Here is a 27,131-nt window from a genome sequence, read left to right as displayed (position 1 = left end):
TGCTGTCCTGTTCCCTAGGACAGCCTTGCCCAGCTATGTGTGTCTCACTCCTTTGCCTCCCTCCACCCTCTCCCCTCCCACCCGGGGCCTCCACCACTGTCCCCTCCTCAGAAAGGCTCGCCCTCAAAATCCCTACTGCTCATAAGAACACTCCTCACCACCTGACATTGTATGCCTGCTTCTCTGTTTGGTGTCCTCAGCCCCCACTAAAATGTAAACTCCATGAGGGCACATGTCCCAGGAGCCTGGGAGCCCAGGACAGCCTGGCAGACCACACATACTCAGTAGGAGCACAATGAATGAATGTTGAGTACTGCCTCACTGTGTTACTTAGGTCAAGAGACTTCCCTTCCCTGAGCCTCAGTTTCCTCATCTATAAAATGGGGCTATGACTTGGACCACAGATGCAGAGGCAGATTTGAGATTTGGCCCCCAGGGGCTTATACAGAGTGTCCAGCAAGGTCGGGGGACTGAGCGCCAGACAGATTTGCAGCTCCCCAGGCTGCTGCTGAAGGATTCCATGAAGTGGGCTTGTGAGGAGCAACTGACCTGGGCAGGCAGGTCGGTCTCAGCAGCCTGGCTCCTTGGGCCATAAGGACCCTGTCCCTCTGCCTCCCTGGGCAGAGGGCACCAGCTGCCAGGAGGAAAGCCCAGGCAAGAGGGGAGAGATGCAATCCAGTAGACAAAAGCAGCCCCTTACCACGCTTGTGGAGCCAGCCTTCTTTGATGACAGACACCTCGTTCATGGTGGCAGCGTGACACGCTGTCACCTAGCTTGTGACAGCTCAGGGCAGCAGGACATGCAGGAGGCGCGGTGGACAGAACACAGTCTGCAAGACAAGAGAGGAGCTTGTGAACGCCAGGGGGACTCAGCCGCAGCCCCTGCCCTCAGGCCAGCCAGGCTCTGGCCCCTCTGGCTGCTTGGCCGGCACTGCACGGAGTGGAGTCAAGGAGGGTAGGGAGCCCTGCCCACTTGGCCCAGAACAAGGGGAAAGATGTGGCCTCGTCCTCAGGGACTCCAACTGGGGGTTGGGGGCAGGGGGAGCATGACCCAGCTCTCAGAGCCTTACTCTGGAGGGAACAGAGCTCCCTGGCCTCCTCCAGCCTCCCTGAGCCGAGGCAGTCCTGCCACCGCCTGCCATCACTGCACACTGGGCGGGAGGGAAGGCGCAGTGGCCCCACCCTGTGTCACTCCCGGGCCCCCACACTGAGGTAACCTGGGATGAATCAGACAGCGCTGGGCACCTGAGGGAGCGCTCAAAGCCACCAGCATCTGCCTGCCACCCCCAACCCAGACACACACACACACACACACGCACACACGCGCACACACTGCACACTCTTTCTCTGCCCCCTCCCCTCCTTTCAGCCTAGCACCCTTAGCAAACCCAGTATCCCCCACCCCCTGTGCCAAGCCACCCTACGTCACTCCCTCAGCCTCAGTCCCCTCTTTGCCCCACCAGATGACTGAGGGAAGACAAGTCTCCGACGGTCAGTACCTCGAACAAGACAGCAACCTACTGTGTATGCACTTGTCTGGGGCTTAGGAGCCAGTCGGGGGCTCAACTAAGGCCCTGGTCCTTTCCCCGGGACCTCCACTTCCGTCCTCAGGGACCAGCAGCCGACAGACTGACAGACGCCGAGGCCGCTGCTTCGTCTCAGGTTCCCAGGGTGGAAGGGAGAAGGGCGGGAGGCAGCCGCCCGCTGGGCCCCTACCTGGAGCCACAGGCCTGGAAAGCGGCCATGGAGCCCAAGGCGCCTTTTGCCTTTCCTGGGGCTGGGGTTATTTGCGGACAGCAGGTCAGGAGCTACAGCGGCCCCCAGAGAAGTGGCAGCTGGCTCTAGAGACACCATGGGCATCAGCTTTCGCTCATGCCCCAGGGGAGCTGGCGACCGGACGCACTACTGCCTGGCATGTGACGGTGGCAGGCTGCCCAGGCCCAGGCAGGGAAGGGAGGTAAGTGGGAGGAAGCGAAAGGAAAGACAAGATGGACAGTGACAGGGAAGTAAACAGCGGGGGTGAGAAATCACGTTCTGGACTCCGAGCCGCCAAGGCAGGGCCAGGAGCAGCAGAGGGAGCCCCCGTGCGCAGTAGGCAGGACCAGCCCCAAGGGGCTCACGCTCCGTGGAAAGAACACCCGTGGACAGAACACCCAGGACGCAGAGCCTGAAGATCCCAGCAGCCTGCGCTTCCACCTCCAATGTGACCAGTCCCGGCACCTGCCCCGCCTCTCGCCCCGCCTCCTGCCCCACCTCCCGCCCTCCCAGTGGCCCGGCTCACTGGCTCCCGCCCAGGTCCAGTGCTGTCCTCGCCCTCGCCCTCGAGGGCCTCCCTCACCCCCTCCCTAGACTTCCCGCTCCCTTATCCCTCCTTTCGATCTGTCCCCATTCACCAGCCAGACCCCTCAAATCTGACCTTGTCCTTCCCCCACTCAAAACCCTTCCGTGGCTTCCCGCTGGCCTCGGGAAAGAGCCGAGCTCCCTCGCTTGGGACTTTCAGGACTTGGCCTCTGCTGACCTTCACGCCAACTGCCTCCTGCCCCTGCTCAGGCCAGCAGTCCCCACTGTCCATCCACCTGCTTCCTGACACCTCTCCCAATTGCCCTGGCCTTCTGCCTGGGCTCTGAGTCTCTGCTTTCAACCCTGAGACTCCATCTAAATCTGGCCCTGTCCCTCCAGGTTAAAAATCCTTCTGGGGTTCCCCAGTGTGCTCATAGAACAAAGTCCCTTCCAGCACGAGTCCAGTGTCACCTAGAAAGCTATGACCATGACAACGACTATAGCTGGTACTCCATCTGTCTCCAGCTCCTCCTCCCAACACCCCTCTTTCTAACCAGGCTTCTGTTTCTCTGGCCTGTCCCTCTGGCCTCCATCCCCTATACCTTCTATGGGTTCTCCCTTCTCCTTTTGAGGTCTCAGCTGAAACAAAGCCTCTTCCAGGAAGCCTTCCTGACCTCAGAGCCTAGATGCCCTCTGTGCACCTCCTTAGCCAATTCTCCCGACACCTACTCAGTGCTCATCTAGTGGATGAGCGCAGCATCTGGGTATCTGCCAAGTGCATAATGAATGAACCGCGTCTCCCCAGCCCAGGACCAGACAAAGCCATGGAAACATTTCCACGGTCTATTCATGCCACCAATCTCCTCTGAGCATATCCTAAGCTCCAGACAACCAGAGGGGTCCCAGAGATAAATCAACAGGAAGACACAGTCCCTGCCTTAGTGAAGCTCAGGCCTGGCTAGAGGTGGTGGGAAGTTCAGAGATCTTCCCCTGACGCAGGGGCTGGCACCGCGCTCTCCCAGTACCAGCTCGATTCAGAAGTTCCAAAGAAGCCAGATGGAGAACCCGAGTCCCAAGGAAGGGTGGATGTGGAAAGACAGGACCAGGGGCCTGGCGTCCAATCTCGGGCTCCCCTCCCATCCCCAGCCTGATGACTTCACTTCGGTGTTTCTGCGTGTCTTGGGATAGTTGGTAGCTCGGCCTACTGCCTGGCCTGGCCCCCGGGGAACAGCCAAACACGTGGGTGAGTGCTCAAACACACAGCTGCTGTGGTCTGAGAGAAGCAAAGGCAGCCAAGTGTGGCCAAGAGTGGTCAGGGTCGCAGAGTCTGGGAGCTGCTGCCAGCCGGCCCTCCTGAACAATCACAACTGCCCCACCGGAAGGGCAGTGACCATGCTCAGGGGAGGGCAGAAGCTCAGAGAGTAGAAGCCATTTACCTTGGGTCTCCCTGCTGAGGAAGGCGTGAGCCCTGGCCACTGCTCAGCACCTGGGGCCACTTTCTACATTCTCATTTCGGCATCTAGAGAGCCAGCAGCAGCTTGAACGAGGGCAGGGGAGGAACTGGAAGACCCCCTGTGCCCCTCCCAGACCCCACCCCGTCCTCCCACTGAGGAGTCTCTGACGTGGCCCTGGAGTGATGAAACACCAGGCACTGAAGCCAAGAGGATGGCCTGCTCCCCAGGGAGCTGCCGGCAGAGGCCGCCCAGGCAGGAGGGCAGAGAATGGCCTCTGGAAGCCAGTGTCAGCATGCAGGGGCCTGCCCCGGCCACCGGCCCACAGGCAGCACACCCCATGGCAGGAAGGGCCTACATGGCCCCATCCCCACTTGCCACTTCCTTGAGTGTTGGGACCCAAGTCAGCCAAGGGCCTGGGCCAGAGCTGCAGCCTGTAAGCTCGAGGTGAGCTCCCTGGGAGGCAAGGCGAAAAGGGCAAGGCCACTTCACAAGACAGGACACCCACACTACTAAGGAACACATACAATCTCATTATTTAAAGAGAAATGCCAAGTAAAATCATGTACCAGGATGGGTGAAATTTTAAAAACTAACAATGCCAAGTGTTGACAAAGACACAAATGATTACTGGTGGAAGTGTAAAATGGTTCACCCACTAAGGAAAATTGCTTGGCAGTAAAAATTAAAACTCAGTACGCGCCCACACTCCAGGACCAGCAATTCCACAACCCAACCCGACAGAAAGGAGTGTTTGTTTAGCAAGGGACCTACACTAGAATGTTCACAGCAGCAATACTCACAGTAACCCCTGAATTGGAAGTAGACCAAGTGTCTACCCACAGGAGAGTGAATAAACAAACGGAGGTAAATTCATACAGCAGAACGTTCCTCCACTCACTACCAACACATACAACAGGGACAAAGCCTAAGGAGGTTACTATGAAATAAATGAAATAAGCCAGACACACAACAACACATCAGTCATGGGTCCATTCACAGTAAGTCTGGAACAGGCACCACCACCACACTATATGTTTGGGGTGCCTTTCTCACTTATAAAACTATGCTAAATGCCAAGGAACCAAATCCGTGAACGTCAGGAAAGTGGGTATCAGGAGTACCGGAGGGGGAACTTCCAGGAGCTGACCGTGTTCTGCTGTGGATACACGGGGCTCTTCTCGTTAGCTGTTTGTTATACGCACCACACAAAATGGGCTTAACATATCTTTCTGTATCCTATGACAAAAAAATAACTATAAAGAAAGAACCTAGGTTTGAGAGTCCAAAAAATGCGGGGATCCAAAGTCAGGCGCCTGGCTTCCAGGGCTCGTCCTCCCCAAAGCTGATGTGCCTGCATTTTCCCCTCAAGAAGGCTGGGTTAGGGCGCCTGGGTGGCTCAGTCGTTAAGCGTCTGCCTTTGGCTCAGGTCATGGTCTCAGGATCCTGCGATCGAGCTGGGATCCAGCCTGGGATCAGGAGCCTGGGATCAGGCTCTTAGCTCAGCAGGAAGCCTGCTTCTCCCTTTTCCGCTGCCTCTACCTGTCACTTCCCTGCTCATGCTCATTTGTCTTCTAATAAATTAAAAAATCTTAAAAAAGAAGAAGGAGGAGGAGGCTGGGTCACCAGTGAGGAAGGAGGAGGTCTGGAGGATCTGACTTTCACCCCCAGGTTTTCTGGCTTCCAGGCTATGCAGTGACAGGCAGGTAACACCCCACCCTGTGTGACTGCAAAGCTTCCCTCCATACAACAATCCTGCTGGAGAGGGGCCATGAGAAGGGCCATGGCCCCACGGTGTGGGGAGTGGGCTAGAGGGAGGGGAGGGGATGTCTAGCTCTGCAGAGAAGACAGCTGAACAGAGAGGAAGATCACTGCTCTCGGTGGTCACTGAGCAGAGATGGGGGAAGGCGACAGGACAGGGGTCCCCAAGGAGACTCTGAGCACTCTAGCAAGCTTTTATTGGCCTCAAGAGCTGCCGAGTACATGGGTGTCACTGACCTACTGCACCGTAAGGTCTCAAACTCAAATAAACTCAAAAAGTTTATTTTAGGGGCGCCTGGGTGGCTCAGTGAGTTAAAGCCTCTGCCTTCGGCTCAGGTCATGATCCCAGGGTCCTGGGATCGAGCCGCACATCGGGCTCTCTGCTCAGCAGGGAGCCTGCTTCCCTTCCTCTCTCTCTCTCTCTCTCTCTGCCTGCCTCCCTGCCTACTTGTGATCCCTGTCTATCAAATAAATTAATAAAATCTTTTTTAGAAAAGTTTATTTTAAAACTTCTTTAAAACATTTGTATTCCCATCTATCTGACTCACGGGTGTTATTATTGCTCAATGGTTTCCAAACTGTAACTCCTTGAGAAGCTTCAACTCACAAAGCCAGAGTCAGATCTGTGAGAAGCAACTCACAGGGCGAGGCAGGGCCGCCAGTTGGGGAAGGCCCTCATGGCAGCCCCGGGCAGGGTCCTTCCAAACCTATTTCCTCATCTGTAAAATTAGGGTTGTGTGGTTCCTACTGCCTGGAGAGGGGGAGGGAGGGTTGTGAAGCCTCACTGAGCTCTAGCACTTCTGTCCTCACCCCTCCTATAGTCTGGGACCTTGGGACCATCCCAGTTGGAGCCCATCCCTCCTGTGCTCAAACCCTCCAGTGTCCCCATCTTACCCCGAGTAAAAGCCAGAGTCCTTACAGGAACCCTAGGACCCTATGAGGTCTGCATGGTTTCCCCTTTACTTCTCCAAATACACTCCATTTCAGCAGGGCCTAGGCCTATGGCTCCTCCAACACACCAGGACATCCCTACCTCAGGGCCCTTGCACCTGCTGCCCCCTTGGTCGGAATCTGAAGGGCCCTACCCCCTTTCCTCAGCCTCTACTCACATGCCTTTCTTCGAGAAGCCTTACAAAGCAGCAAAAAGGGAGCATCCATCCTACCTCTCCTTACCCTTTATTTTTCTTTGTAAGCATTTCTCATGGCTGATGTGACCACTTACTTGTTAACCCGTTTATTGTCGACCTCTCCCCACTATGCTGTCAGCATGGTAAGAGCAGGGCCCCTGGCCTGTCCTGGACCCTCCTGGGTCCTCTGAGCCTTGCAAGGCGCTGGGTAAACAGTGGGCACTTAAAAAGTTATTTGTGGAATGAATGTGCACAGAGTGAAGCCCTGTGCCCAGAACAGACTAAAGTTAGTTAGATTCCTTTACTTACCACTTGTCACGTCCTTTTTTCCTCTGCCCCCCACCCCCACCTGGTTTTCTACGCCAGATAGCACAGATGGCATAAGGGACGCAGGAGGAGAGGCCGAGGCTCCTGGAGCTGGAGACAGCAGGGTGCGGCTCTTCCCGACGCTACAACCCCGCAGGGGCTTCCACCATCTGCCCTCTAATCTGCACTTTCGCTACAGCTCCCTGAGGAGGACTTGCTCAGGAGATGAATGCAAAGACAAAAGGAACCTGTCTTTCAACAGGCAGCACCTGCTTGCGGGAATCCAGGAGGAAAGACATGCACAAGGTGTGTGGCGTGAGCAGAGGGAAGCCACTGCCTTGCTGGCCATCCGTGGCTCTGTGAACTGGTCCCTCACTCTTGTGAGCTCACTTTAGCAATACTGGGAAAGTGGCAAACCCCGTTGGAATTTCTCCTGCAAGAAAATGATCACGGTGGTGCAAGAAGTTCTAAGGTGGGGTTTCTCCACCTCAGCAGGAGTGTTATCTGGAACTGGGTAACTCGTGGTGCAGAAGGTGCTGTGCGCACAGGGGGCCATTTATCAGCATCTCTGGTCTCTACCCGCACACCCTCCCCTGAGCTGTGACTATCAAAAAAGTCCTCATAGGGGCGCCTGGGTGCCTCAGTGGGTTAAGCCTCTGCCTTCGGCTCAAGTCATGGTCTCAGGGTCCTGGGATGGAGTCGCGCATCAGGCTCTCTGCTCAGCGGGGAGCCTGCTTCCCCTTCTCTCTCTCTCTGCCTGCCTCTCTACTTGTGATCTGTCTGTCAAACAAATAAATAAAATCTTTAAAAAAAAAAAAAAAGTCCTCATAGGGGCGTCTGGGGGGCTCAGTGGGTTCAGCGTCTCTTAATCTGGGCCTCAGGTCACGATCTCAGGGTCATGGGATCAAGCTGGCTTGGGGCTCCTGGGGCTTTGCGCTCAGGGCAGAGGTGGCTTCTCCCTCTCCCTCCCTCCCGCCCCTCCCCCAGCTCTAAGATGGGGGGAAAAAAAAAAAAGAGTCCTCACATGCTACCAAATGTCCACTGTGGGCAGAGCCACCCCCTGACTGCGAACCACTGTGCCAAGGGTGCACTTGCTGAAGTCGTGAAAGACTGGAAGCAGCCAAAACACCCGCCCCAGGGCTCTGGCATGATTGTGACAGCACTAAAAAGAAGGAGCAGACTCCCATGTGCCGGTGTCTCATTCACCGCAGGCCAGGCACCCCCTCCCCAGCTCTTTTACAATCTCTTTTTAGTGAAAAAACTAAGTCACTAAGTGCGACCACCGGTGCCAGTCCTCAAACCGGGAAGCGCGGAGCTGGCAGGGCTGGTGGCCCCGTGGCCCGAGTCTGGCACACCGGAAGCCGTGTCCCTGCTCCCCAGCTTTGTGAGCTCCAAGTGTCCCCCTCTGTGAAGCGGGGAGGCCGGCGGTGCCTCCAGCGCAGGCTCAGGTCCTGCGTGGCAGGGTGGCGTGGCTTGGACAGGGGCAGCGTCCGCAGGCAGGTCGGTTCGCGCGCTCACGGCTGAAAGGGACATGGCCCCCAGCTGCCTTCCCACCACACAAACGGGCACCCGGCACAGTGCCTCCATTCTGGTGCTTTCTCACCCGCCACGCTCCAGAGCCAGCAGCGCCGCTCACGGCAGGTAAACGTGAGCTGCAGCAACCTCTTCAGGAAAGCAGCCATGCGATGGCAGCTCTGGCAGGGAAGGGTGTCAGGCTGGGGGCCACGCGGAGGTGCGTGTGTAAACGTCACCTGCGTGGAGGGAATTGTGCCCTAAAAGGCAGAATCACAGATGCAGGGGTCAAGGCTGACTCGGGAACCAGATGCGCTTTCCCCTCAGAGCTCTGCCACCTCCTGGGCACGTTGCGTCCCCTTCTTCCCCTTCCTTCGGCGCCCACACACCGGAGACAGGAGCACCGGGCACTTGGGCACTCGGGGCGGTGAGGACTGAAGGAGCCACTCCACACCCAGCCCCTTGAACCGCGGCGCAGCTGCTCAGCACCGTCAGGTGTTACTGCCACTGCTGGGGGGCAGCGGGGGGACCCTTGCCTCCCACGTTGCACGTTTCTGTAACATGTGAATTTTTACCTATTCCACCTCCTCGGCGGGAAGGCAGCGTTAAAGATACTTTTTTTCTCTTCAACAGCGCACAGTCCCCTCAGCTGCCCCATCTGTCTACTTGGAGCAGGTAGGACTGGGAGCAGGCTGAAGACGTAGGCGGCCTGCAAAAGATACTGGGACAAGAATAAGCACAGAGCAGATTTCCTTCTCTTCCTTGCCACCCCCGCCCTACACCTGCCCCCTCAGCCCGTCACCCAGGGCCTTAGAGCACCCCACAGAAATCACAACAGATATCTGAGCCGGCCTGCCAACAGGCTCCAAACACACCAGGTCACCAAGCTGCATGTGGGCAGAGACCCTCCAAACACAGCTCTGACCCTGTCCCTCCCCTGCTCGGGATCACATCCCAGGCCTTCACCGAGACAAGGGCCACCAGAAATTACCCCTGCCTACCCTCTTGCCTCATTGATCAGTAGCACCATCCCCACACGCTCTTCTCTGGTCCCTCAGTCTTTGCGTGTGTACTCTCTCTCTCACACACACACACACACACACACACATACCCCAGGACCTTTGCACATACTAGTCCCCCAAGCCGGCACACTGTTCACCCATCTTCACCTGCTAAATCCTTATTTCCTCAGAGAAGCCTGCCCTGACTGCTCCTTGCCCCACAAAGAGTCACAGATCCTTGGAGCTCAGCTTCCTGCCCCCTCACAGCACTTACCTCTAATGTGCTCAGTCACTTGGACAATTATCCGGGTAATGGTACCTCCTGCACTGGACAGGGAGCTCCACAACGCAGGGATGGGAGTGTCCTGGTCCCCGCTATGTCCCCACCACATGGCCATGCCCAGAGCTTTCATGAACCTAGGCAGGGGTAGCACTCCCAATCATAGCTTTTGAAGTCAGAGTTGGGTCAAGTAAAGGCAAAACAAAAAATCCTGCATTCATTCCTTCCACCGCTATGGCACCCATGCTGTGTCAGCACTGCTCTAGTCACCAGGGAGGCAGCAGTGACCAAAACAGAACTCCCTGCCCTAGGGGAGTTTATGGGGGGAGGGGAGAGGGGGGACAGGCCTCGAGGTAAAGCTAAACGAAGAGGCAAATTATATGCTGTAACAGAAGCTGACAAACATTATGGAGAAAAACAGCGCACGGAGGACTAGGTATGTGGGAAGGGGTGAGGGTTTCTGGTTTTATCCAGGGTGTTCAGAGGAGGACTCACTGAGATGGTGAATGGTGAGCAGAAATTCTCACTGAGAGATGAGGCAGCCACTGGGGCCAGGGGAGAGGGGAGAGTGCCCCAGGCCCAAGAGTGGCGCCAAGGCCAGGTGGGGCCTGCGTGAGGCCCAGTCAGGAGGGTGGAGGGGAACGAAGCATGTAAGACTACCGGGGAAGCCTGGGGGGCCGCCATAAGGGCTGTGGCTACTTCTCAGGGACAGACGGGGAGCCCTCTGGCTTAGGGCGCAGTGGGACACGGGGTTCCTGGCCCCAGGGAGGCAGAGGCTGTATCACAGCTGCTTTCTGCAGCTGTCCCCTGAAGAAGTTCTACGCACTGGCCTGAATCTCTCACCTCCTGACTCACTGGGGGACCACATGGACCCACCTTTTATCGGTGGGGAAACTGAGGACAGGAAGGATGCAGTAAGTACTCAATGCTGGGCAGCTGGGACGCGGCAGAGGAAAGCTGATCCTGAGCCTCTTCCACCACCTTCTGCCCTCACTCCCACAAGACAGAGTCCCCTTTTGCACCTGGGCCAGCCCTCCCCTAACACCCCTGACGCCCTGCAGACCCAGGCTGCCCCTGCGGGCATAAACGCACACGTGTGCACATGCGCAAGGAGGGCCACCCCTTCCCGCCCCAGTCTGGCTGAGGCCTTCCTCTCTCACAGGCGTTGCTCCACATCACCATCTGGCTGCCTCCCTGGCCAGAAGTTTGGAGGCAGGACCTGGCGGGGTGAGTCCCCATTTACCCCTGGGGCACCTAGGAGCAAGCAGGGAGGCTCCTGCCCACGCTAAGGTTTGCTGAGGGCTCCCGATGAGCCAGGTCCGGACTCATGGGGACCCTCTCGGCAAATCCTGGGAGGTGGATGCTATCACTATCACCATCCTGACCCAAGGAGGAGAAATCACAGGCCCAAGATCACACTGTCGTGAGTGTAGGAGATGGCTGCGCTAGCCAACAGAACTTTCTGTAATAACAGAAATGTAGCTCCAGGGGCTAGTGCAAGTAAAAAGCTAAATTTTTACTTGTAATTCAGTGTAATTCACTAAAACTCAAACAGCCCTGCAGGGCTAGTGGCTAGCAAACTGCAAGTGTAGCTCCACAGAAGCTCTGGGATGAAGCCCCAGGAGGCCGAAGGCAGAAGGGCTGGGGGGAGGCGAGCGCTGGGGCATGCTCCCAGGCCCAAGTGGCTGGATCCTCCCAGCCGGCCATGGAGGAGCTCCCGTGTGACACCATCACTCCCAACCCCTGACCCATTCGGCCCAGGGAGCCAAAACAGGGCTCAGAGCCCAAACCCACACCCAGAGTGCTGGTCAGTCCAGTCCTGGCTGCTACCTTCCAGGATTCACGGGTCGCTTCCCTGAACCTCAGTGTCTTCCTCCTCTATAAAACGCAATCTTCAGGACAACCTGGCATGTTTTTAGAGTATTTCAAAAGACGTTTTGTTTTTGGGGGGTTTTGGGTTTTTGTTTTTTGTCTTTGGCAATCCAGGGTCATCATGGGGACCCAGTGAGACATGCTTCAAGCACAGCTGGGGATGAGGCCAGCAATTTGGAAAACAGGCAGCAATTACACAAAGGCAAACTCCAAAGTCAAGGGCCAGCCTGAGCCTGAGTTAGTCAGAGCTATGGAAGTGGCAGCTATGTTCATCCTGTCACTCGCTGGTTAAAAGGAATCATCCAGATGATTCATGACATGCCCATATTCACTTGTTGAAAATATCATCTAAATGAAAACACACAGCTAAAAACAGTAGACAAGTCGCAGACACTACCCAAAAACACATGCTCACACTCCCCACTCCCTTACCCTCCTTCAGGTCTTGGGACACCAGTTTGAGAAGCACAGACTTGCCAGCCAGACCTGGGCCCTGCCGCCCTCCCATGCGCCGACACTGCTGCCCTAGCTGCAGTGGCATGTACTCAGGGTCACCACACTGAGGTGTACCCCATCTTAGGGCCTTTACCTATGCTGCACCCCTGCCTGGTCTGCTGCTTTGGGCTTTCATGTTAAGGCCTGAATGCCTCACCTCAGGAGCTTTCCCCAAGTTCCCCTCCTGCCAAGGCCATCCAGATCTCTGTTCCCTTCCTCTGTGGCACCAAGCACTCTTGGACAAATGCTACTTTTCTGCCTCCTCCAGTAAACTGGGTGCTGCTCCCTGACAGCCAAAACCATCCACAGCACACAGTAGGTCCTCAATAAATCACCTGGTAAAAGAATGGAATACACAAATGCCCCAAAATAGCCAAGGGTGGGCTCCAGTGGCCGTTCGGGAATCAGACCCCAAGGCAGGGGATAGGAGAGTTACCTCCCAACTCTGACCCCTGCCCCCTGGCCTCTAGGGAAGGAAGGGGCTAGCCAAGGCCACGGCTCCACAGGCACTGGGAAGGTTGCTGCACCCCATCTCCCAAGCAAGGATCGAATGGAGATTAACCCAGTCATTTCCAGAACAACTGAGGCCTACTTCATGCCCGCTCTGTTTAGAAGAAGAGAAAGAAAGAAAGATCATTAGGACAACAGTAGTGAAGAGCACCTGGCCAGCTCAGAGCTCAGTAGGTGGTGTGTGCGACTCTTGATCTCGGGGTTGTAGGTTCATGCCCCACGTTGGGTGTAGAGATTACTTAAAATAAAATCTCTTAAAACAGCAACGGCAGTAATGACCTCAGAAACAGTGGCCATGGCACTCATCAGAGGCAGAAGACCAAGTCTCAAAGAGGCAGACTGAACCCCAGACAGACTGGGCTTCAAATTTCCTGTCTGTCACCAACACCGTGATTTTGGGCAAATCCAGTAACCTGCCCAGGCCTATGCTCGCTCACCTAAGAAATGGGAGGAAGAGTTGCACAGAGCTCCCAGGTCATGGCGAGGACTGGTGAGAGCAGGCACATCAGGCCCCGGGGCAGGCCTGGAACGGAAACACCGCCGCCCCGCTAGCTCTCAGTAACGATGGCATTCTACTGAGCACTTTCCCAGGAGGCCCCATGTCAGGCATTTTCTAACACACACGATCCCTGAATCCTCCCGACAGCCCCACTTGGCAGCGTTGTTCCCGTGTCAGCCCAGCAAAATGCACCTCAAGGACATGAAACAAGGCCCCCAGCGTTCCACAGCAACCAAGGGAGAAGCTGGGAGCAGCCTCGACCACTATGCAATGACCCACCAATGATGAAGGCCTTGAAATCAGGCCGGGAGGGGTGAGGGAGCAGGGCAAGGGAGTGGCAGCTGCCCCCCTCTTCCATTCGCAAAGGGCCCACAAGGTGGCAAACCAAGGCAGGCTTGGATTTCTGGCCTCACCCTTAGAAACAACATCTGCGGACAAGCTTCCTGGGCAGAACAGCAGGGCTCAAGGAACTTCCTGCACAGACCTCCACATGTAGTCTCCCTTTAGCCAATCCCCGCTTACCATGCCCTGCTTCACGCACCCAGTGCAGCCAGGCCCCACTGTGGGTGCTGAGCTGGCGGTGGATCCTGCCCCCAAGGGGGCCAGGCCCGAGCTCCCATCCCCCCACCCCCACCCCTCCCACCACTGCTCCCTTGTTCCCTCCCCTCCTGGTCCTGCTCCCAGGGCTGTCTCCCCTAGCTGGGCCTCCTGCTGCTTGGCTGGCTGTCCAGAAGAGCCTGCCACGGAACCACCCCACCGTGCAGCCTGGAGGCCTGGTGGTGGAAAGCCTTCTACTGAGAGCTCTTGGGCAGCTGAAGAGAGGCCCAGGGAAGGGTGTCCCTGGGTCCTCCAGAGGCCGGGAGAGCAACTTCGAAAAACACTCCTTTCCATCCCCCCATCCCAAAGGATTTCCGGAGACGCCAGAGGTTTGCTCTTGAGGGTCTCTCCACTCCTTCCAGAAAGACAGCCCAGAGCAAGCCTGGGAAAATCAACAGCCCGGCTTCTGCTTAGTGCACTAAGGCTTCAATATGAGGCTCCCTAACCCATGCTGACCTGGTCTCAGAAGACCTGGAGCCATGCTGCCCAAATTCAGAGCCCAACCCCAGCACTGGTTACTGAGGATCTCCAGGCCTCTGCGAGCTGGGAATCAGAGCCGCGTCTGCCTCAATCTAAGGGAGATCTTCACTCAAGTCCTCCCGTGGCTCCTTTGCAGCACTCCACGATCCCTATCTATGTGTCACCTCCTCCAGGAGACACTCCTTAATCACCCCACAGTAATAATATCCCCACACACTCTTTCCTCTTTTGCCTTTCTAACATTGGTCACAAACTGATATCCTCTTCTAGATTTGCTTGCTGGGCACCTGTCTCCACTAGAAGGTAGGCCCGCAACACCTGGTTTTCTAAGTTCTAGGGCAGCAACCAGGTATGTGGCAGGTCCTCAGGCACACAGCTGCGTGGAAGGTCAAGTCAGCGAAGTACAGCTTTTATCAGATATTACCGTTGTTCTGCACTGTTATTTGATATTAGCCCAGCTGTCTGGGTTGGGGAGGGGTGGGCACAAATCACCTCACTGAGCCTCCCCCCATCTGTCCCTAAACGGAACAGCCTGGGCCCTGGGGAATGTGGTGTGAAAACCACAAAGGAGGGAGGCGACCATCACGCCTTTGCCACCATTTCTAAGGCAGTGATTCTACTCAAGGGGGAAGTGGGAGGCATGTGAAACTCCCTGACCCACTCAAAAATCTACCCCCCCCAACCCCAAGCAGAGGCCTGAGAACCTCTTCTGGTGAAAGGCACCTTCTGAAGCTTGAAATCTGCCTGAGCTATCCCTCAGAGAAGTCTGCAAGACTCTGACCTCGCCTGCCCTCCGCTCCAGTCTCCCCTCACTCACCCTGCCCCGCCACACAGGCCTCCGTGCTGCAGGTCATTGTACCTCACCAAGTTTTCAACTCTGGCCCTGTGGTTACCCCACCGCGCAACCCCCAAGGCCAGTTCTTCTCCTCGCTCACCTGGTCCACCGATTGGGGATCAGCAGAGAGGCCTTCCTGACAGCCCAATGACCGCAGCTCCCAGTCACACCTGATTGTAACTGACCGCTTGGCACCTCCCTTGAACCTGTCCCTCATTTATTCGCCAGGCTGACTGTCTCCCTCAGTGCCACGGAAGGAGCACCTCCGTCCAGGGCACTGCTGCATCCCCAGCACCCGAAGCGACGAAAGGCACACAGCAGGTGCTCAGTGAAGGCTGGTGGATCAGGGAAACCCTCTGGCTCTGCGACACCTTCGGGACCAAAGGCACACTTCTCCCCCTGCCCGCCCCCCACCCCCAACCCTGGCCCAGGTGGCTCTGCACAACTGGGCCCCTGACTCCCACCAGCACTTTTGCGCCTCACCCAGCTTGCGCCCATCCTTCTGCCTCGCAGCCTTCAAAGGGCTGTTCTCACCTGGGTCAAGGCCCTTCCTGCCACTCCCGGGGGCTGTGGTAGAGATTCGGTAAAAGCACATAGAGCACGGGGGGTTAGCAGAGCCTGACATCTGAAAAAGAGCTAGAATTGTGACCTCAGAAGAGCTCTGGGCAGCAACTGTGTGGGAGGATGAGGAGGCCTGGGGGCTGCACTTGCTACCCTTTGTTTGATTATATGTCCCACCTCTGCCCTAAGCCTCCAAAACCTCAGTTTCCTCATCTGGAAAATGGGGATGCTAATTTCAGCCGGGCCCTCCTCCTGGTGGTAGCTGCCAAGGCTCTGCAGCCTGGGCAGAGCCTCCAAAATAACACAAATTACAATTGCTAAGCTGTCCAGAGGGCTCACCATGTATCAGGCATTCTCCTGAAAGAGTGACAGCCAGAAACGTTCACTGGAGGCTGTGCCGGGGAGGCTTTCCACAGATTAACCCATTTCACCTTCAGGACAACGTATCAAGGGGGAATGACCATCCCTTGACACAATGGAAGCTCAGAGAGGCTGAGGAACCTGCTCAAGGGCACCCAGCCAGGAGTGCCAGGGATGGATTTGAACCCGCTGCTCTTAATCACGTTGGTGGAGCTCTTTACAGAGCTCAGAAACCAGGACACAGGATTCCCGGATTCTGGCTGGGCCAGCTGGGGAGCTGGACACCAAGACACCAGAGAGGAGTGAGGAGAGAGGAGCGAGGGGAGAGGGCGTGGGAAAGGATGGACGGGCTCAGGATTGCTGACTGGGCCTGTACATGGCACCAACCACCAGCCCAGGAGCCTGTGGTGGATGAACTCGTTTCACCCTCACAACACTCTGATGTGGGTGCCATTCAGAGCCCACTGCACAAGAGGGGAACACTGAGGTCCAAGGTCACACAGCCAGAACATGAAAGCTCCAGAAAACTGCATGCAGGCCCAGCACACCATGCTTGGGCAGGGGCCACTAGCATGGCTCCCCTGAGTATGTCACCCCGTGCGCGGCCCCCCCTGCTGTTTTCTCCTGGCTCCCAGCTACTCTGCACCGGGTTAAAAGACGTCCCCTAGCTCAACACTGAGGGACCAAGTTTCACCAGCAAGCCCAGAACTACTAGACTGGCTGCTGGCAGAGGTGCTCACAGCAGCCCTGGGCGCGGATGGTGAAAGGAAGGAAATGCCCAAGGGTACAGCTGGCAGCGTCCAGGGCAGGGCCTCTGAGGTGCCCAAGACCCACTCTAGCTGGGGACCTGGGGACCAAAGAGCACACAACACTAGAAGCAAGCTGACCTGGGTTCAAAACCCAGCCTGCCCCCGAGGGTCGGAGGGACCTAGGGCAAACCAATTCTTACCTGAGCCCTGAGGTCTCATTCTGCAAAAAGGAGAGAACTACCACATCCACTGCTGGGGGCAACTAACCCACAGTTTTAGTTGTTGACAAGAGGCTCACTGAGACCAAACCTGGCCAGGTAGGGGTGCACATCTTGGTTCTATTACCTCTGGCTGTGACACATCAGGCCAAGCCTTTCACTTCACAGCAGGTGTCTCAGTCCCCTCATCTGTAAAATGGGCACCACACTCCTACCTAGCTCACAGGAGTCTATAAATGGGCATAACCATACCTAACCTGTAGGTTCGTTTTGAGATTTAAAGAGCTTATGTGTGTAAAAGGGTTGCCCCATGCCTGACATACTGTAGTATATGTGCTGCCGAAGCGAGCACTGCCTGACATACTGTAGATGGCCAAAACTACCAGCTGTTCACTAGCTCTGGAAATGACTTGCCTCTCTGTGCTTCAGTTTCCCCTTCGAACACGGAGACCATGCAACCGTACCTATGGCTCTAGCATGTGTATTCAGCAAGTTAATCCATTCTGAATAGTGTATCGTACCCAGAAAGCACTCAATAAATGTCAGTCATCGATCTCACAATTATGGTTTTTACTGTTGCTGTTAACCCCATCAGGCAAAGCCTTTAAAAGCTGGCAGAAGGAGACCAGAGAAACAAACCCTTAGTGGAGAAAAATTCTAGAGCCCCACAGTCTAGAAAAGACTCAAGTACCTCAAGGACCTCATGGACTGTACTCGAGGAACCACAGCCTGAGAAGACAGTCAGCTTGGGAGCCAAGGATGTGGACCAGCCTTTGACCACATCACCAGCCCACATTAGCTGGGGCAATCAGGGACTGCAGCCAGCCTTCTGGGAACTCCAGACCCGGGGCAAAGGCTACCCAGCAAGCCAAGGTCACGAGCTGGCCTAGGCAGCAAGGGCAGTTGCTCCAAGCACCCACCCAGTGATAACACTGAGAAACTAGATCTGTGGGAGACTTGGCTACTCTAAGTCCTTCAGAGAAACCTTCCTCCCTGGTTCTGGCTGGGCCAGGGCACCTCTACCCAAGTCCCCTGGGCCTCTGCAGAGAGAACAGCTGGGAAAACAGCACTCAGCCTCATTGTCGCCTATCAGTGAGACCAACTGTTATCGCCTAGTGGGGAGCGTAAACACAATAGGAGGCTGGACAGCTAACCAGGGAGACACAAACACCCTCATGAATAGAATGGAGACTGCCATGATCTGTACTGGAGCCTGGCTCCTCAAAATCCACCGCCCAGCAAGGGCTATTTCGGTGGGTGCTTGGAGTGACTGCCCTTGCTGCCTAGGCCAGCAAGGTCTGGCCAGGGCTGAACTCCCCAATGCTTCTCTGAGAGGCGAAGAGAGGACAAGGTTGAAAGGCAGACCATGGAAGACCAACATGATTACTCTAGCCCAGGCCTCTTGCTGAGCCCAGGCAGTCCCCAAATGAGAGGAAGGGGGTCTTCAGAATTCCAAGGATCAAGACGTCCCACGCCACCCTGCCTTGACAGAGAGGTGTCCCTCTAAACACTCCTTCCTCCTAAGTCTTAACAAGCAGATCCAGGGGCCACAGCTCCTCAAATCTGAGCTCAATACCTCCTCCCCTCCCAAATATGGAGCTGAAAGCTCAGAAAACTTCAGAGGCTTCTAAAACATCTTCTGCCCACAGAAACAAAGAATTTGCCACAGAAGTGTCTCACACATCTTTTTAAAAGGTTTAATAATATGAAAAGGTTGTCGGACAGACAGCAATCCCAGCGACCATCCAGTTCCCCCAAAGTCATTGAAAAGTTCAATAGTGATCCTCCTACGGCTCCGAGCAAACCCCCAAGCCCCACCCACCAAACTCGGGAGGCAAAGCCCTTCCGTTCAACAGTCCGCATTACAGCCCTCCCAAAATACTCCCCCGAAAACCCACCGTGGCCTGCTCCCCTCACCCCCCCCCGCATCCCTCAAAGATTATAAACATCACAACCCTCCGCCCTCGATACGGGGCTCCTCCACGCTCTCAGGATGCCCCCCCCCGCACCTCAGTGGTATGACCCACACGGCGCTACTCGGGCCGCACTTGGTACAGCTCCCTCCCCAGCAGCCCCCCACCTCCCTAAACACGCTGGAAGAACAGCTTCCACAGCCGCGAATAGGTACAGCCCCCTACACATGGTAAGGCGCGTCCCCCACCCCACCCCGATGGGTTAGCTCTCGCACACCCGGCGGGCGCACCCTTCCCATCCCGCTGGTTCAGCCCCCAGTTCCTTAGTGGTTCGGACCCCGCACTTCGGTGTGCCCCCCACCCGCGCCGCCTCAGTGGTACGGCCAGCCGCCCCCGCCCCCGGCCCCTCTGGGGTAGTCCGACCGCCCCCGCGCAGCCGCCCCCACTCTGTCCCGGAAGGGGGGGCTCGAGGACGGCGGTCCCCGCCCGGCGGGCACTGGTGGTACGGCCCAGCGCCGCACGGCGGGGGGTCCGGACGCAACCATCGCGGGGGGAGGCGCTCGGGGACACGCGCTGGCGCACTCACCTGTCACCGGCGGCCGCCCAGCCTCTCCGGCGGGGCCCTACTCCCGCCCATCGCCACGCTGCGCTTGGTCCCGCTCCTTGTGTTTCCTGGCGGCAGCAACTGCAGCGGCAGCGGCAACGCCTTCTCCGAGCCAGGCCCAACGGCTCGCGCGGCGCGGCCCCCCCGCCCCCTCCCCCCAGCCCCCGCTTACCGCCCCCTCCCACCCTCTGGCCGGAAATACCGCCTTCTCCCGCCACAAACAGGAACTGACGTAAAAGAGCGAGAGAGGAACTCGGAGAGAGTTAGGGCGCAGGCGCAAGGCCGGGCCAGAGGCCGACTCAGAGCGGGACGCCTGCGTACTTTAGGCAAGTTTGGGTCGAGGTGCGCTAGAGAGGTACCACGCGCAGGCGCCGGATGTAAAGAAGAGACAGGATTGCGCAGGCGCAGCAGGACTCTGACGCCCGCTTTCCTTAAAGGCTCGCCGCAGCGATACTTCCCGGCAGCCCCAGGTCCTCATTTACATACGCTTTGATCTCGCTTTACTGTGATCTCGCCTTTCTTTTCGGTTTCAAGGCTCTTAAAGAGCCCTGGAGCGGGGGTTAGGAGAGTTTTCACTGTGTCTCGCCATGGTGAGCACATCCTCTGAAGTCTCACAGACCCAGCTTTGCATTTCCTCGCTGGTGATAGTAAACAGAAGATTGACTGTTTTCTGTGCCTGTGTATCCAAATCTGCAAAATGGAAACAGCTGCGTCACTGGGCTATTGGACTTTTTTTTTTTTATGTAAATAGAGCAGTTTATATCAATTAGACACTCTGTGACTCCAAAATATTAATCCTACTGCTCATCATATATATGCAATAGGGGTATAACTTTATTTAATGGAGTAACTTGGTCCTTAAAAGGCCTTAAGATCGCCTTGTAAGAAAAGGGCTCTATTCTGGTCCACTGGTCAGCTAGTGTCCTAGGCAGTGTGAGACCTCTGTCTCCCAGGTCCTTCGCTCTCAGAGGTTGGGTAGGGCTTGCTGTCTTCTGAATTTGGGTTCCAGTGAGCTTGGCAGGTATATATTGGTCAGTGCATACTTCTGGAAACCCTAGCTGGTAGTTGAAGAATCCTAGGTCCACCAAAGTCTGTGAGAGTAACGCAGACAATCCAGCTCAGAAGCTTCTCTGTATTCCTTACTCATGGGCTTCCCCCAACACAGGGTTGATAACCAACCAACGCCTCCCCCACCACAGGCCTGATCATTTTAGTGTCTTACTGTCTGGTGACAGGTCTGTCTCCACTGTGCAGAGAGTCCCACGAGGAAAAAGACCAGGACTGCCTCAGTCACCACCGTGTAGCTAACACTGCCCAGCAAAAGTCTTGGCACAGAGTGTGCTCTTGGGGAATATTTGTTTCAGGAATTAGTCCTTTCCGGTATAACCTAGACTCAAGCTCACTGGGGTCTACTTTCTTTGCTCCTTTCTGTGCTGAACAGTTCATAGCCCCTTCCCCTATTTCTGAGTCTTCCTGAGCAAACTGGAATCCCTGTCCCTCGTGAGATGGATTATAAGACGTAAAGACATCTCACTGAAATCTCCCTTGTGCTTGTGTATAAATTCTGTGGGGCACAGTAGTCAAGAATAATGCTTTCAACCTAAGATCTAGTACACACGTAGGTATACTTACCTATATACATATATACCTGTATGAAAATGTCATCAAATACTATTTAACTAGTATGTATCATGCGCTGAGATTTTTTTTTTTTCCCCAGTGCTATTCAAGGCCCTGCTAAACCGATTTTCTGAAGAACTAAAGGGTCATGCCTTGCAGTTTAAAACACATTAGTCTGGTGGTGAACAACACTCATAGCTCCGGCTTCTAATCGTGCCTTTCTTGTGTCCTTGTTAAAATAACTTCACTTCTGTCATTGCAAAACACTATCAATAGCATTGACTTAGCAATTGTTATAGGCCAGATTCTGTTCTTGATACAGTCCCACCAATGCTATCCTGTTGCCATCAATACCATCTTGGAGGTCAGGTGCTCGAGGTCCCAGGACACATTAGGGGTAAGGCAGGATTTGCACCCAAGCCGTCTGTTACAAGAGTCTGTGCTTTGAATTCATATCATGCTGGAAAATGGGAAGTCATAGCCCTGTTTCGGCCCCAGCAGACCACTTAATTATCATTTTGGGGGTCTCAGTGTCTCAATTTCCAAAACAAAGGTAATTTAGGAGAAAACTCCCTAAAACCTCAAATTGTTCTATACCCTCTAATCTATTCTGTGAATGCCCTGCTTGTAACTGTAAAGATGGGCTGCATATGCACTTCTGCAGAGATGGGCCAGTAGCTTCTCATTGGAAGGTTGCCCAAAGGCCTCTTGATTCAGAAAGAATGATCAAGAATCCTTTCCTGACAGGCGGAGAGGGCATCTCCTCAAAAATCCCCTTCTGTTGCCTCCCAGCAGAAATCTGGCCCTAGAGTATATTTCTACCCCTTTCAGAGATTGGGCTCTCAGTGGTGATTGGACAAGTTGCATGGACCAACCATAAGAACCTCTTAGGGGTGTCTGGGTGGCTCAGTCAGTTAAGTGGCTGCCTTCAGTTCAGGTCATGAACCCGGGGTCCTCGGATGGAGCCTGCTCAGGAGGGAGCCTACTTCTCCCTCTGCCACTCCCCCTGCTTGTGCTATCTCTCCATGAATGAAATCAATGAATAAAATATTTAAAAAAAAAAAAAAAAAGAACCTCTTAGTAGTCGCAAACAGGGAGCTTCCGCTCCATTCCCACAAGGTGGGGGGTGGGGGTGGTGGTGTCTGTGGCAGTGATGGAGCTGGCCATGGGGAGGAGATCTCTCTGCCACACAGGCCCAGTCAGGAGGTACAAGCAGAAGAACTCTGATTTACCCACTTCTTCATCCTAAGCAGAGCATTTTCCAGGGGACCAAGTCCATAGCATTAATCAGATTCTCAAAGAAGTCTGGAGCTTAAAATAATGATAATAATGAGTTTTTATTTAAGAGAGTTTCCCATGTTCTACAGAAATGTTGAAATATCTTTGACTCCCCAGCCAGAAGTTACTAAGCCCCACCCTTGATGCTGTTTGGGAAGATCCTTTTAGAGCCATTTTAAGTTTTTGGCATAAATACATATAAGCCTCAGGGATTCTATAAATGTCCCTTCCAGTTTCTTTTTATCCAATATGTTTCTGTTCCAAAAACTGTAAATGGAAGATACCATGCGTCGTGCACATTCAACTTTTTAACACATCAGAGATTCTCAAATGCGTAAGTGGTCACGAGAAGCTAATGCACTTGTAGGCAGACCTTGAAATGAAGCTTTTTCTGCTCTTGATAAGAACAAACACTTTTTCCATCTGCTCTGAATACATAGATGGCTTCCTATCACATGCAGAATAACAGCTAAAGGCCTCATCATAGCCTTCAGGGCTCCACGGGGAGCTGCCCCAGCTTATCTTTCTAACTTCATCTCAAGCTCCTCTTGCCCTTGACCTCCACATTCTGGACACACTAACCTCTGCCCCTCCCAAAACTACAAGCTTCTTCCCACCTTGGAGCTGTTTCTCTTGCTGTTTGTTCCTTTTCCCTGGACTATTTACCTCCTTGATCTTGATCTTTGCATGACTGGCTCTTTCTTGTCTTTCAGAACTGAGTTCAAATCTCACCTCATTAGGGGCACCTGAGTGGCTCAGTCATTAAGCATCCGCCTTTGGCTCAGGTCATGATCCCAGGGTCCTGGGATCAAGCCCTGCATCAGGCTCCCTATTCAGCAGCAAGCCTGCTTCTCCTTCTCCCCTACTTAGCACTTAACTCTAAAGAGTATCTTTGTTGTTGATGCCCCTTTGCAGCTGTCTTCCCCCAAACCAGAATATAAATTGCTGGTGAGGGTGAAGACCTTGTCTTGGGTAGGCACCACTGTATTCCCACCCCTAGAACAATGCCTGGCACATAGTTAGGACTTGGGGGGGGGGTCAATAAATAGTTGTTGACTGAATGTGGTTTTGTTTGTTTGTGTTTTCTAAGATTTTATTTATTTGAGAGAGCAAGCACAAGCGGTGGGGAGAGGCAGAGGAAGAAGCAGACTCCTCGCTGAGCAGGGAGCTTGACAAAGGACGGGGCTGGATCCCAGGACCCAGAGATCATGATCTGAGCTGAAGGTAGATGCTTAACTAACAGAGTCACCCAGGTGCCCCCCACCCTAGTAATCTTAACCTTCTTAGTCAAAAGCACATTCAGGGGTGCCTGGGTGGCTCTGTCCATTAAGTGTCTGCCCTCAGCTCAGATCACGATCTCTGGGCTCCTGGGAGCCTCGCACTGGGTTCCCTGCTCAGCGGGGAGTCTGTTTCTCCCTCTCCCTCTCCCCACACTGCTCATGCTCTCACTCTCTCTCTCTCTCTCTCAAATAATAAATAAATTAAATATATATTTTTAAAAGCTACTGGGGTGAATTTTACTTCAAGTCTGTACTTGTCCACTCACAAAAAGTTGAACAAATAATAATAATCTCTTAACATTTATTAGTGAGTTCCCACATGTCAGGCACATCGCTAGGAACTATATCCATGACCTTGTTAAACAATCCTGCGGGTAGAAGGCTCTGTAAGACTTATTTTGCAGAAATAAACACAGGAGGAGAAGCCTGTCACCAAATCCCACACTGCCAGAATGTTGTGGCGGCTAGATCCATTCCCACACGTGTCTCAGGCCAAGCCCCCACTTTTAAACAAAGCACTGGACCTTACATGTGTGGGCCCAGATTTGAGAAACAGAAAATCTCATTTTCTGCTGAAGCATATGGATTTAAAACCGTGAAATACTTAAAACAGAGTTTCCTACAATATTAAGAAAAATTGAGGGGCACCTGGGTGGCTAAGTTGTTAAGCGACTGCCTTCCGCTCAGTGGGAAGCCTGCTTCTCCCTCTCCCTCCCCCTGCTTGTATTCCCTCTCTTGCTGTCAAATAAATAAATAAAAATCTTTTTTTAAAAAGAAATAAATAAAAAGAAAAATTGAGATAATATGAATACCACCTAGTTTTTTTTTTAGGTCCTCATGAAGGGAATCCTTTCACAGCCACTCAGCGGAATGGTTTATAAACTATTCCTGATCTTGCCACAAGATGGCGCAACGTGAGCTGGTCATCCCCGCCGGTACTCCAGCTGGAACGCACCCCGGGCAAGGGCCGGTTACTTAAACGTTCACTACGAATAAAGAAACTGATGTGACACCTGAATGCAAAGCACGATTCAGAATTGGACTGTGAGCTGGGAGTTGGGGGGGAGCAGAGAATGGCCATAAGGAACACTATTGTGAGAACTGAAGAAATTGAAGTACGGACTGAATAATATACAGAAATCAGGGGTGCCTCAGCCAGTTGAGCGTCAGACTCTTATTTTGGTTCAGGTCATGATCTCAGATGTGAGAAACCCTTTGTACCATTCTTGCAACTTTTTTAGTTTACAATTATACTCTTTGCACAGGGGGGTGGGTCGGGCAGAGCTCCGAGGGAGAATCCCAAGCAGGCTTCACCCTCAGGGCAGAGCCTAATGCAAGGCTGGATCTCACAACCCTGAGATCACCACCTGAGTCAGAACCAGGAGTAGGAAGCCTAACTGAGGGAGTCACCAGGCGCCTGAAGTTTACATTTATATTAAAATAAACAGTTACCCAGAAAGTTCTTTTTTGTAGCCCACAAGAATGTCATGAAAGAGTTAAGTGTTGGAGCTAAAGATCTTCCCTGCAAATTATCAATTTCAGGGATAAAATGAGATGACAACGCTGTACCAGGCATTGTGAAGCCCTTCCCAATCATCCTATGAAGTAGATACTACTATTACTCCCATTTTATTGTAGAAGAAACAAGCACAGAGAGGCTGAGTAACCCACCCAAGACCACACAGCCAGAGTCATGGCATTTTAACAACAAAAAGACCATCAAGAAGGCCAAACAGTGGCAACGATATATATGACTCTATACTGGTCATTTCGGAGGAAGCACAGCACTAAATGTGAGGGGGGCAAAAAAGGAAGCTTTAGGGAAAAGCTCTGGAACAACGAATGTAGGTTTATGGGCTCTGAACCCCTGCCTCAACTTGTTAGTCAATTCTATGCCAAAGCCAATCTTGAATTATGCAAGGTTTAACCAAAATAAAATCCAGAAATCAAGAGGCTGCTGATTCTGAGGTGACTGCACCTGCTAGCCGTTAACTGGGTGGAAAAATTAGAATATTCTTCAAATAAATATGAGTATTCTCAATATTTACTTGTAACATAAATTCAAACTTATAAAACATTTCCCTTTCCCCCTGTAATTTAACTCCTAGGTATCTGCCCTACAGATATGTCCATGCATAAGCAAAATGTTGTGGATGCAAGAGGCACTGTCTGTGATAGAAGGATCTGGAAACCACTAGGTTCCCCAGTGAGACTGGTTCCATACCTAAGATACATCCACACAAGGGGACACCAGGCAGCTACTTGAAAAGGAAGCTCTTTCAAAGAAGCACTTTTATTAAAAGGCATTTAATGTCACTGGCCACCGGGGAAATGAGAATCAAAGCCATAAGAAAATTATGTCATTTCACATCCACTAGGATGGCCACAATCAAAAAGACAGCGCGTGAGTGAGTGTGTGGAGAAATTAGAACCCTCGTACACCGCCGGTGGAAATGGACAGTGGCAAAGCCCTTTGGAACACAGTCCAGCGTTCCTCGAAGGGTTAAAATAAAATCAACGTACAACCCAACAATTCAACTCCAAGGTATAGACCCAAGAAAACTGAAAACATGTCCACACAATCACCTGTACACGGGTGTTCAGAGCAATGCTTATTCATAATGGCCAAAAAATGGGAACCACCTACATGTCCATCATCTTGATAAACAAAATGTAAAAAATCCGTACACTGCAACATTATTTAACAATTTTGGAAAAACAAAGTACTATGGAAGATCTATGGTATAACATAGACAAAACTCAAAAACTGCTAAGTGAAAGGACCCAGACACAGAAGGCCACGTACTGTATGACTCCATCCATATGACATGTCTAGAAAAGGCAAAATCTATAGAGACAGGTTCGTGGTTGCCCAGGGCTTGGAATGGGGGGCAGACTCTATGGGAGGACTTGGGGAATGACGGTTCAGGGGGAGGGGGTTTCTCTCTGGGGTAATGAAAAAAATCCTAAAGTCTAGTGATAGACGCACAACTCTGTGAATAACTAAAAGCCACTGAATTATATCTCAATAAAGTTTGTGTGTCTATGTGCTTTTTTATTTTTTTAAGATTTTATTTATTGATTCGACAGAGAGAAACACAGTGAGAGAGGGAACAGCAGAGGGAGTGGGAAAGGGATAAGAAGGCTTCCTGCCGAGCAAGGAGCTCGTTGCGGGGCTCGATCCCAGGACCTTGGGACCATGACCTGAGCCAAAGGCAGCCGCTTAATGACTGAGCCACCCAGGTACCCCAATATGCTTTTTTAAAAGAAGATCATTAAGTACTGAAAAAAAATGATCTCCGGGATATATTAAGCCAAAAAAACAAAGCACAAAACTACCATATATGTTACCATCTGAGTGGGAAAATATAGTTATGTTTGTAAATGAATATTGCTGGAAAGACACATACACCCCAAGTGACACCAATTGCCTCTGGAAAGGACTGGATGACCCAGAGTAGAAGAGAATTGTTTTTAATTGTTAAGAGATACCAAAAAAGCATAAGGAATAATACAATGAACACCTTCATGTCCACTGCCCA

General features: G+C 53.4%; 2 protein-coding genes across 8 annotated transcripts in view; both read right to left on the bottom strand.

The window, feature by feature from the left end:
• Nucleotides 1-19,487, bottom strand: part of AKT2 (AKT serine/threonine kinase 2) — a 46,433-nt gene extending 26,946 nt beyond the window's left edge. For 2 of the 4 annotated variants that reach the window (XM_032323412.1, XM_032323416.1), the window contains exons 1-2: nucleotides 19,394-19,487; nucleotides 701-830 (exon numbers count right to left, since the gene is read on the bottom strand). In XM_032323412.1, coding sequence (XP_032179303.1) covers nucleotides 701-746 — 46 coding nt within the window. In that variant the 5' untranslated portion in view covers nucleotides 747-830; nucleotides 19,394-19,487. Of the gene's footprint in view, nucleotides 1-700; nucleotides 831-1,521; nucleotides 2,190-9,012; nucleotides 9,159-19,393 lie in introns of those variants that run through there. The other 2 variants (XM_032323413.1, XM_032323414.1) reach the window with 2 other exon arrangements.
• Nucleotides 19,488-19,905: 418 nt separating this feature from the next.
• The window catches only part of C19H19orf47 (chromosome 19 C19orf47 homolog), a 34,567-nt gene continuing 27,341 nt past the window's right edge, over nucleotides 19,906-27,131 (bottom strand). For 2 of the 4 annotated variants that reach the window (XM_032323429.1, XM_032323426.1), the window contains one exon: nucleotides 19,909-20,101. In XM_032323429.1, the coding sequence (XP_032179320.1) occupies nucleotides 19,950-20,101 (152 nt within the window). In that variant the 3' untranslated portion in view covers nucleotides 19,909-19,949. Of the gene's footprint in view, nucleotides 20,102-27,131 lie in introns of all 4 variants that reach the window. The other 2 variants (XM_032323428.1, XM_032323427.1) reach the window with 2 other exon arrangements.

Source organism: Mustela erminea, chromosome 19 (assembly GCF_009829155.1).
Source record: "Mustela erminea isolate mMusErm1 chromosome 19, mMusErm1.Pri, whole genome shotgun sequence".
NCBI classification, from domain to species: domain Eukaryota; kingdom Metazoa; phylum Chordata; class Mammalia; order Carnivora; family Mustelidae; genus Mustela; species Mustela erminea.
The sequence above is the reverse complement of the archived record's forward strand: the minus strand, read 5'-3'. Positions and strand labels throughout refer to the sequence as shown.